The 12,456-nt window shown below is 33.1% G+C and overlaps 2 protein-coding genes across 2 annotated transcripts; both read right to left on the bottom strand.

Moving 5' to 3' along the window:
• Nucleotides 1-782: 782 nt before the first annotated feature.
• On the bottom strand, nt 783-4,424 carry LOC127965874 (BPTI/Kunitz domain-containing protein). The gene is made up of 6 exons (XM_052566573.1): nt 4,257-4,424; nt 2,958-3,152; nt 2,708-2,872; nt 1,567-1,632; nt 1,320-1,398; nt 783-1,207 (listed from the first exon to the last, which is right to left on the bottom strand). Exons 1-6 carry the CDS (start codon nt 4,324-4,326, stop codon nt 1,150-1,152), a joined length of 633 nt encoding a protein of 210 aa, XP_052422533.1. The 5' UTR covers nt 4,327-4,424; the 3' UTR covers nt 783-1,149.
• Nucleotides 4,425-9,193: 4,769 nt separating this feature from the next.
• On the bottom strand, nt 9,194-12,214 carry nxnl2 (nucleoredoxin like 2). Its single transcript, XM_052566574.1, has 2 exons — nt 11,770-12,214; nt 9,194-10,081 (listed from the first exon to the last, which is right to left on the bottom strand). The coding sequence occupies exons 1-2, from the start codon at nt 12,069-12,071 to the stop codon at nt 9,913-9,915; spliced, it is 471 nt and encodes a 156-aa protein (XP_052422534.1). The 5' UTR covers nt 12,072-12,214; the 3' UTR covers nt 9,194-9,912.
• Nucleotides 12,215-12,456: the final 242 nt, after the last annotated feature.

The raw sequence follows: 12,456 nt of genomic DNA, 5'->3' as shown, positions 1-12,456 counted from the left end.
ATCTATCTATATATATATATATATATATATATATATATATATATATACACACACACACACACACACACACACACACACACACACACACACACATAAATAACAAAATTCCTTTTTTTAAAGCTGTATATTACTAATATATGGCATAATATATACAACAGAAAACACTGCAGTAGTTCAGTTCAAAACAGTTTTGAAGTGAGTCTGTAACCATCATGCATTCTAATTAATGGTGGATCAATGCTGTTATTATTATTTTTTTGTCTCAATGGGAGAATTTTTAATCTTTGGCATTTTATCCACAAGTCACACATCACTATAACATGGCGGATATTATGGACCAGTTCCACTAGTAGTTATGCATTACTGGTTAATGATTCTTATAACCTGGGATGTATTTTATGAAAACAGGTCATCATGGGTAAATTAAACTCTTCCTCCACGATCTAATCAATGAATGTTTGACATCACAGGCCTTCACATGTGACTATTAGAAATAAACAGGCTTAAATTATATCTTAATCAATGAATTTCTTTAATTGCCACCTGCATACACACACACACATATACATTCTTCTGTTTTTAACAATAAATTGGACAAATTATTAGAATATTATAAGACAGTAAATTATCAAATAAATATAACTAAATAGCTATTTTCACTTCTGGTTGAAATAAGATTACGCTCCTTTATTTTGATGTATTCTATTATTTATATTATAAATTTAATATATTATATTATATGTACCACAATATGTTATATATTAAATACATAAAAAAAACAGTAATTTTTTTTGGTCTTTATTATTTTTGGTATTAATACAATCTCTTGTTAAAAACAATATAAAACAGAAAAGTTATGATTCATTTGTTACATCATCATAATAAGTACAGTACATTTGATCAGGTACATCTGTGAAACTCATACATCAGATATCTGCCATCATATATATATATATATATATATATATATATATATAACATAATTAATTTTAATGTATAAGTGCTTTACATTGTTGAACCTTTCTATTCAAACAAAACATTATCACATGCATCATTTAAACCCAGTTGATCTATTACTGTCCAAACATGACTTGTAATGGTACAAAATCACAAATGACATATGTACAGACAAATGTTGTGAACGAAGATCTATTTCATTTCGATATCAGATGCCGGCACTAGCTTTCTTTGTGCTTTCTTGCTTTTCCTATGAATGAAAAGAAACATTTAACATACTTCCTCAGAAAGATCAAGTTTAAACAAGGGGGTATGTAAAGGGGCTTTTTGCTTAAAAAAAAATTTAATCACTTGATACTTACTTTCGGAGCACAAACATCACAATCGCAGAAATGACAGCACCAGCGAACACAATCCCAACCAAAATACCTACAATCAGCCCTGAGAGAGGAAAAAGGCATCATAAAAACATGTTTATGGACTCTTGAATAAGACTTTTTATGCACTGAACAATGAAGCGTGCAGCACAAGCATCAGCAGAGCTTTTAAGAAAAAACTAAACAGGAGCAAAAATGTCAATATGAACATATAAATAGTGAGTGAGTTTACCTGTATCAACAGTCTTCTCATCAGGGTTTGGAAGGTCTGCAGCTCCCAACAGCCGTCCAGACCGTGCTGTAAAACACATCCACACGGTCAGTACAGACTGTCCTCTAGTGGACAACACATGAACACACACTGAACATGCTGCTGGACATTTTAGGAAATGATAGAAAAACCTGAAGGAAATCATCTTATATTTTTACCATTTATAATAGGCGTTTTCTATGTGAATATATTGTTAGCTATAATTTATTCCTGTGATCAAAGCTGAATTTTCAGCATCATAAACCCAGTCTTCAGTGTCACATGATTCTTTAGAAATCATTCAGATATGCTGATTTGCTGCTCAAGAAACTTTTCTGATTATAATCAAGGTTGAAACTCTGATAGGGCCTACTCTTTTTTTTTTTTTTTTTTTTTTAGGATTCTTTAAAGATAAGAAAGTAAAAAAAAAAACAGCATTTAATTGAAATAGATATGTTTGGCAACATTGTAGATGTCTTTACTGTTAAACAATTTAATGTGTCCTTGCGCCACAATGTATCATTTCTTAAAAAAATAAAATAAAATCAATCAATCATCTGAACTGTATCCATTGCCGAAACTCCTTACAAGTACTCCAAGTCATTATCTTCAAAATTGTTTGACTTAAAAAAAAAAAAAAAAAAAAAGCCCCAATTTACTGCCTTATTATTATTATTTAATATTTAGGACATCCTCTTCTTCTTTGTGGTTCTTTGTGTTTATTTAACATTTAAAACGAGGCATTATCTGTTTCATTTTTACTTGCGTCAGTCAAAGTGGAAGAACTTACGAACTGTTTGCTATTTTCAACTGATGGTTTGATTATTAACCCGTGTGCACTCATAAAAAAAGGCACAACAACTGTCACTGGAGAGTTACTCTTTCAAAAAATGCACTTCTGGTACTAATCTGTATATTATAGGCACTAATATTTACTTTTAAAGTATTACATTTAGATTTTTAGTGGGATATTAGATGTACCTTTTAGCTTTCGCACCTTAGGATTGCACAACAGTGACACCATTGTACCTTTTTTCATGAGTTGAGTGGGAATCTTAACTGTTTGGTTTCATGTTATTAACATTAAACTGATTAAATATGGTGAAATGAGACTTGAACTGACCGAGACACATGTTCTTGCAATCCTCTAGAGTATCAAAACGGTTGCCGTTTCCTCGGCAGCCTCCATATAAGAAAGTACGGCAAATTTTCTCTTCATTGTCGTAATAAAACTTGGGAATGATGCCGAAACAGGTGCCTTGGTCCTTTGGCAGAGAACAGACTTTATCTAAAGGACACAAAGGAAAAGCATGAGACATCACATCACTCACTCATGTCAAATCAACAAATGCAGTATTTACTGGTTCATTTACCCTCATCCGGGTACATTTCATCTCCATTGGGTAAACATGCTTTCACACAGGCTTCATCGCTGTTGAAACGGTTGCTGTTGCCGCCTGCGCCTTTATAGAAGAACGGGACGCAGTGCTGTAACTGTGGATCATAGAAATAATTCAACACTCTTGCTTTTCCTTTTCCTTCATCTTTTGGCTCTGTGCACTGTGGGCCTGAAAAAAGACAAAAGACTCATTATTGTCTCATTAAGCATTTTGGACACACCGAAATTGTTTTTAATTTCTAAAGGCTCCTGCTTAAATGCGCTATTGTTTTCATAATAACTTATAAAATATATATTAAAAAGTTGCATTTGAGAGTAAAGTTGATTTAAAATTTTTATTTTTTATATAATAATTAACAATTAAGTTTATTTTAATTGTATTTAATAATTATTTGTACAATAAAGCTGCTTTATTTATTATTTAAATATTTATTTTGTGTTTGATGATAAAGTAGATTTTTAAAAGATTATTTTAATGACAACTATTTTAATATTATTTGTTTGAAAATAGTTAATTTCATTAAAAAAAGATTATTATTTTAATAATTATTATTTGTTCTGTATTTGACTGTTTTTAACTAATTGTTATTATAATAATTTTAATGTTTCTTCTGTGTTTGACAATAAAGTCGATTATTTTATTTTAAAAATTACATATTTTTAATTTTATTAATAATTTAAATATTTGTTCTATCGCCAATAAGATTGATGTTATTTTGTGAAAAAAAACAAATATATATATATATATATATATATATATATATATATATATATATATATATTTTTTTTTTTTTTTTTTTCATTGTAATAAAAATTTAAACATTTTTTTATTACATGTTTTTGTTAAATGTGAGCCAAAATCATCACAATTAAAAGAAACCAATACATAAACTACTTTAGTCTGTGTGTATTGAATTTATTTAATACATGAGTTTCACAATTTGAGTTGAAGTACTGAAATAAATGAACTTTTCCAATTCTAATTTATATCCTCAAACACAGATTATGATCAAAAGTGTGGCTTTGACAAGTGTGTTATAGGTAGTCGCAGAAGAGTCATTTAGGCTATTAAAATAAAACAATTTGCAAATAGATCAGATGCATTACTTTACAATAAACTGTATCTAGCTATATAAGAATGAATGTCTGTCCAAACATTTGAACTGCAGTGGATAAATTGTTAAAAAGGCAGCAGGGATGTCTATTAGATTTATTCTGGATATTATCCAGCATGTATGATAACTTCAGAAATGACGGGTCTGTCAGAACTCACCCTCTGATGAAGCAGAAACGCCTCCGAACCCCAGAAGCACCAGCAGGACACACAGACTCGATCTCCTCATGATGGGATTTTTCGGATTGGACTGGGTTTGGTCCAGTGAAGCTCCAGCAGCTGCTCGTTCTGCACGACTAGCTCAGATCGAGGCCGGCTTGTGTCCTTTAGACCCTCTTATCAGCTCAGTTTTTATGATCAGGGTGTGTTCCTCTCACATTGAGGCCAGTTTCTGCCATAAAACCTGTTGATGACTCCTCTTATGGTCTCATTGCATAGTTTCCAACTGAAATAATCTGACTACTCTCCCAGAAACCTGTTCATGATTGCACATAAAACTGAGAAATCATTCATTTGGGGATGAGGGATGAGGCATTAGGTGAAGTTTGTAATACAATAAACATATTTCATTTGAAAACATTTGATATTTAATTGAAATGAATGGGAAGCATGGTCTCATTTGCCCTTTGTTTCTCCTGCAGACCCAACTCAGAAACACACAAAAAGAAATAAAAGGACAGCTAATGTTCTCAAGACAAACAACAAAAGTCTGATAAATACTGAATTATTATTTTAAATATTCATTTACACAGGATAAACAGCAGAACATTAATTCTGATAAATATTAAATTACCATTTTAATAATATTTTAAACATTGCATTAAAATGTTAATTAATTCTTGAAAATAATAAATAATTTTAATAATTAAATATGAATGTTCAAAGTACTACCACAAAAAAATAATTTTGATATTAGATTAATATTTTAATATTTTTTTAAATACTTAAATAGGCTATTGTAATTAAAATTTGTATTAATTCTGATGAACAATTAATTATTTCTATAATAATTGTAATCATGTTCACAGGACAAAAAAATCTTTAAATTGCTAGGTTGAGAAGGTAATATGATAAACTTTTAAATGTTGTAATTTAAATGGATTTAAATTTTAAACTCTACGCTTATTTAAAACACACATTTAGTCTACGCTTTAGATTTGCACATAATATACCGGTACGGATCTAGAAAAATATTGATGGGGTGGCGAGAAGGGAGCAGGAATTTTTGAGGGGTGGCAACATATGGCAGACCTATATATACTGAATTTAGTCACAGTTATCACAGTTTGATGATAAATAGTATATGTGCACACTACAAAAGGGCACAGGCTATCATTTACAAACTTAATCTCATGCAATCAATGTCTTGCATTTGAAACTGGATTCATATAAGGAATAAGTGACCATACCCCATAAGCACCACCACACTCACTAATGCATACAGTATGCATCGACATGTCATTAAGAGCATTATAAAAGGTTCAGTGTTATCAATATGTCAATTTATTATAAGAAACACAAGATTTTAACAGCCAATGACATTTAATGATGGGGAGACTCAACTGATTTTCTACTGTTTAGTGTTAATCACCATCTAACTCAACCAGTCAAGAGCTACATTTAGCCTTAGATGTTATATGAATATGGTCTCTGAATTTTATTTTGACAGGTTGTCGTAAAGACATTGCCGTTTCTTTCTGTGTATACGATACGAGTGAATGACAATAGTTTTATTAAATGAAATGGTGAAATCTTCTCATAGCTCGCTGACGTGCACATGTGTAGCATACATCATGTATCAATAGTGAAGAGCTGAAAACACCACGCGTGCTTCAGTGTGTGTGTGTGTGTGTGTGTGTGTGTGTGTAGTAGAGCACACATTCCCAGAGACGTGTATACCAACACCTTCAGGGCCGCTGCTGGCCAAATGGGTGCCCATAAGCAGGATTGTATTGTTGTGCCCCCCTTCTTCAAATATGATGATGGAAAAAAACTACTATAGGGGTGAAAAAGGAACTTTAATCAAATAAAAAACTAAATGAATAAATTGTATTATTTACAAATCACAATTGTAGCTCTCGACATTTACCTGTGGCTATAACTTTATTATGACTCTAATTTATTTTATAGTCTCAAGCATTCAGAAATCATGCAAAAGGAAACTAAGTAGTTTTACTATGATAAAAGCATGTTTTATTTTTTTAAGGGTTGTGATATGCAGGTTTTTTTTGAATAAATTATAAAGGCTGTGTCATCTATAGCAAAAAGGTGTCCAAAAATGAAAGATTTAGTGAATATCTGAATTAAATGTTTGGTCAGTAGCCTAAACAAGGATTTGATTGTCCTGGAGTAACAGCAGCAATCACATGGCATTTGTAATAACATGTACATAAATTGTTTATTTTGTATTTGCCTACATCATGTATTTTAACGGTGTTATTATTAACCAATCATTATTGCCTCATTATTTTTTTAATATAATGCATTTTAAGTCATTTTAAAGGCTAGGCTATTGATGGCTTAGGTCTGTTTTTATAGCAACAACAACAACAACAACAAATATTACAGTATATTAATACTTTGTAAATTATTATTTTCAGTAACAAAACCATGGTTAATTTACAGTTAGCATGGCTACAAGAACGATGATTTGTGGTTTTATTGTTAAAACCATGGGTAATTTTCGTAAGGGAACCTGAAAAAAAAACTTTCACTGGAATGTGCCTGAAAGTGATAAACGGGTCTCATTTTTACCAAAATGATTTATACTTTGTTTTAATATATATAAAATATGTATAAGGTGTGCATTGTAGCTGACACCTAAATGAAAACATTACAATTGTTTTATGACTGCAAGTCTTTCTCCTCATATGCTATTGAGCTTCAAATTTGCGTTTGAGCCCATGTGAAAGAGTAGCATAATTTATATATGATTTACAGATTATTTTAATAAATATCAAACATTGAATTAAATTGTGCATTGCAGCTGACACCTACATGAACAATTACAGTTGTTTTTATGACTATAAGTTATAAGTCATTCTCCTCAAATGCTACTGACGTTAGAAAAGTGTATACCAATATCGCATGTAAGCCAACTTGATCTGTTTTTTTTTTTTTACTTTTATTTTTCTTTTCTCTTCGCTGGAATGGATTCATCCATCAATTATGAACATTCAGCCGCAAACATGAGGTGCGAGCAGTGGCGAGCGCTGATGGGAGAACGGAGGAAGTATTATTTTTTTTTTTGGAGCAACTGGGATGGTGCCCCCTCTGGGAGTTTGCGCCCTAGGCAGATTGAGTCAGTTTGGGAGTTCGGAGCGTAATCGCGAATCATTTGAGTCAGTTCTGGAGTTCGTAGCGGGATCGCGAATCATTTGAGTCAGTTCAGGAGTTCGGAGCGGGTTCGCGAATCATTTGAGTCAGTTTGGGGATCGCAAATCATTTGAATCAGTTCAGGAGTTCGGAGCAAGATCACGAATCATTTGAATCAGTTCGGGAGTTCGGAGCGCTTCGCGGATCATTTAAATCAATTCGAGCAGGATCGCGAATCATTTGAGTCAGTTTGGGAGTTCGTAGCGGGATCACGAATCATTGAATCAGTTCGGGAGTTCGTAGCGGGTTCGCGAATCATTTGAGTAAGTTCGGGAGTTCAGAGCGGGTTCTCGAATCATTTGAGTCAGTTTGGGGAACGCAAATCATTTGAATCAGTTCGGGAGTTCGGAGCGGGATCACGAATCATTTGAATCAGTTCGGGAGTTCGGAGCGGCTTCGCGGATCATTTAGATAAATTCTAGCGGGTTCGCGAATCATTTGAGTCAGTTTGGGAGTTCGGAGCGGGATCGCGAATCATTGAATCAGTTCGGGAGTTCGTAGCGGGTTCGCGAATCATTTGAGTCAGTTCGGGAGTTCAAAGCCGGTTCGCGAATCATTTGAGTCAGTTTGGGGATCGCAAATCATTTGAATCAGTTCGGGAGTTTGGAGCGGGATCACGAATCACGAAAGATTTGCGCTCATAAATTTTCAAATTGGCCATAACCTTAATTCGTTGCCAACTGGGGTGAGATCCGCCCCTGCATGTACATACAAAACTGTCTATTGGAATATACCTACACATACAATTGTACATTTGTATATTGTTATTTCTCATTTAATTTTTTTTTCTCTGTTTTTGTTCTGTTGCTGTCATTCTGTTGCACTGCGGAAGCTTCTGTCATAAAAATAAATTCCAATAAATCTCATTCTGATTCTTCTGATTTGATTCAGATCGGGACTTCACAGCGCAGATCCCGAATCGAATCATTTGAGCGTGAATCGCGAATTATTTGATTGATTTCGGGATTTCGGAATGTGAATAATTTAACTTAGAATGGAACTTCGGAGCGCAGATCGCGAATCGAATCATTTGAGTGTAAATCGAGAATCATTTAATTGATATAGGGCCTTCGGAATGTGAATCATTTAATTGAGATTTAAACAGGATTGGAACTTTGGAGCGCAGATCGCAAAGTGAATCATTTGCACGTGAATCGCGAATCATTTAATTGATATCGGGACTTCGGAATGTGAATCATTTAATTTAGATTGGAACTTCGGAGAGGATTCATGAAAAATTTGTTTCAGATCTGTATTTCAGAGTGTGGATCGCGATTCACTTTATTTTAAACAATACAAAACATCAAACCATTAAGGCAGTACAGATTCGCATATGAATCCGATAAGAACATTAACCATGTTTTTTTTTATATGGTATAAAAAAAGTAAAATACAATTAAATTGCTTTAAGATAATAAAATATTTTTTTCATGTGGTGTCTCATCATAAATATTGGCTGTACTTGGTTGCATGATCTAAAATTCACTATACTAATAGTTTTCTTACCTGAAACAGAAAATGCTTTGCTTAGTCAGGTGTAGTCATAGTATAGTTGAGATATGAGCAATCATAATCCCACAGCTCATTTCTCTGCACAATATTCCCTCATTAGTCGGATGGGTGTCGACACACTGAAGGAATGGGTTCGGTGTATGTTTTGCAACTGAAAGCAAAACAGACCTGTACAGGGAACAGAGTGCTGTGGAAAAACACTCTCGAAGGACGATCCAAGAGTTTTAATGAGACACAGAGGAATAGGAATCATTCTGATGTACCATAACAACAGAACCAGTAAACATCTGCTATCCTTCACGGAACATGAGAGATTATGCATAGATTCATATATCAACGAGTACATATTTATATAAATAACTAGATTCTTATAAAAGCAGCTGTACAAAAAATAAGTAGCAAAAGCATTCTGCAAACATGAAAATTAGGTGATAATATCATCACACTCAGCCATCCAAGATTAATTTTTTTCTTTGTCAGATTTGGAGAAATGTAGCATTGCATCAGTGTCTCATCAATGGATGTTTTTTATCAGCTGTTTGGACTCTCATTCTGACGGCACCCATTCACTACAGAGCATCCATTGATGAGACACTGATGCAATGCTACATTTCTCCAAATCTGATGAAGAAACAAACTCATCCTAATCTTGGATGACCTGAGGTTGTGTAAATGTTCAGCTTTTTTTTTTTTTGGTGAACTATTCCTTTTAAAGACACCCCCAGTCAAAAGTTTGGACACATCTGCTCACTACCACATTATAAAACGATATTAAAACTGTATTAAGTAACTTTTGACTAGTTTGTTGGTTGTTGACCTGAAAAGACACGTTTAAAGCTCTCGCACACAATTGCATAAGAATGTTCTGGCTCTTTTCAGTGTTGGTTTCAGCAGCTCTTGTGAATTCGTTGGAAGCTCCACGTGATTCTCAGCCTTTAAAGTTCTGGAAGATCTCGGCCACCTCCAGCCAGCTCCGGAAACACGCCAGACCCTGGTCCCGGATCTGCTTTCGGCCTTTGTCGGTGATCACCTGACCGTTCTCCTTCACGATGACCAGCTTCGGTAAGGCTGTGATGTTGTATCTCTTCTTGAGTTCGCTGGAAACACAACAAAAAAACACGTCAACATCACAAACACATAAACTTCAGATCACACAACTGACAACAGAGAGTTATGCTTCAAAGCTAGTTCACATTTAACACAATATTTTTTCTGAAACTGCTTTAAATGTGATTTATTTCGAATCAACATAATTTCGACCAAACAGGAGTTTTAAAAGATAATGCCATGAAACAAAATGGTAAAATGCAGTACAAAAAATCTGGTAGCACTTTATTTTACGGTCCTTTACCTTGTGTTACCAGAACTTTCTTAGATAAATACACTGTAAGTGCACTATAAGTACATGTTAGTACACATACTGTAAAATAAATTGCAACCAAAAATCTAGCTAAAAATAATACAGGAAATCAAACCAAAGAGAAATGGTTGGAAATGTAACATGTTTAATGCAATAAATAGTAAAATACAGTAAGGGCTAAAAAAAATAAAGCAAATCAAAGAAACTATTGCTTGATTTAAGATATGTAATGCAATAATAATAAAAAAAAAATAGTACAATACAGTACGAAACCATTAAAAGTTAAAAATAATAAGCCTTGTTTTCCATGCTGTTTTTCAAAAGTATTAACAATAAAATACTTTTTATTAATACTGACTGATATTACAGTATATACATTATAAATAGCAATTTAAAAAAAATGATATATTAGCATACATACACTTAAAATCTTGATTAAAGGGTTCAATGCTGTTTTTCAAAAGATAAATAGAAAACATGTTTATATATATATATATATATATATATATATATATATAGGTAACCATAAATATATAGTAATATATTGCAATTTATGCATGTAAAATGTATACATATTTTAAATTAAAAAAAAAAGTTGAATGCAATAAATATTTAAATATGGTTCCATAAAAAAAGGGAAAAAAAGGAAGTCAAAGGAACCATAATATTTTTTAAATATAAAATGCAAATTCAAAATAATAATAAAGTCATGCATTCCATGCCATTTAAATAGAAAATAGAATAACAAAAAAAAATAATATATATTTTAATTTATATCAACTGATATTACAATTTGAATAATAGCAATTTATATATATATATATATATATATATATATATATATATATATATATATATATATATACATACACACACACACACAAATACTATAAAATATTATATTATAAATATATCTACAGAGAGTTGTTAGATCTATCAAGTCTAATTTTCAGTGTTTCAATCTATTCTGAAATCCTAAAAGCAATGTAAAATAATTGAACAAGATTTAGCAAACATGTAGACGGAGATCAACAGCTTTTGCCCAATGAATTTTAACTAGCATTGATTACATTTTATAATTACAAAATAATTTGTGCATAACATATTTTAGACTTCAGCATAATTAGAGCTATTTATTTTATATTCTATAGTCATTAATTATTAAATAAACTTGTTTAACCCAAAGACTTTTCCAGGCTTGAAATTCACATTTTGCTATTCCCATATTACCATAATCTGATTAATGCAATAATGTGAAAATACACAGATTGTCTATATATAACATAATCCTCCAACTGTGTGTGTGTGTGTGTGTGTGTGTGTTAAACCTCTTATCAGGGACAGACTGAACGCTGTAATGAAAGGTTACTGTGGCAGATGCACTATAACTGATGCATGCATGCATTCAAACGCAATGCAACTCACTGTTTGTATGGATCCGTCCAGGGCAGAGCCAGCCAGTCCCCGTGCATGTCATGATAATACTCCACCATGTCTTCTGTGCATTTATCCGAGGATATGAAGACGATCTCAAACTGGGCAGGAGGCTCGCTCTCCTCCACCAGCTCGGTGTAGAAATCACACAGCAGCGGGGTGAAGTCTCGACACGGAGGACACCATCCAGCCGAGAAATACAGCCCCACCACTTTATTCCGGAGTGCTTGCTCTGGATCCACCAGATCTCCTTCTTTATTCACAAGAGTCCGGCCTGAAAACACCTCGACCATCGCTCAGGAGTTTCTGTCCACCTGGATAAAGTGCCTAACTCACAGTTCAAGTCTCAAAAAGTATTGAAAACACCTCTACTCAATGTTCTCTGCGCACTCCAGCGAGTCCTTTACTCTTATTTACAAAGCGCTTCCTATTTTGGTGAGTTCGGCTCATGAATATTAATGACGTACCGTGACGTTCGACTACTGATTGGCTGACAGCGGCGCGTGACTGCAGACGCTGGTCAGATGAATATAAATTAGGTAAATAGAAGACCGCAAGAAAAAAATAAAAATAATTATGAGCAACTTCTATGCCTTTCACCAAATCACTCACCGTAAGTAAAATATGTTTCTCCCCCAGCATTCATTTTTTTTGTATTGTATTGTTACTGTACAGATT

This window comes from Carassius gibelio, chromosome B10 (assembly GCF_023724105.1).
Source record: "Carassius gibelio isolate Cgi1373 ecotype wild population from Czech Republic chromosome B10, carGib1.2-hapl.c, whole genome shotgun sequence".
Classification (NCBI taxonomy): domain Eukaryota; kingdom Metazoa; phylum Chordata; class Actinopteri; order Cypriniformes; family Cyprinidae; genus Carassius; species Carassius gibelio.
This window is presented reverse-complemented; position numbering and strand designations above follow the sequence as displayed.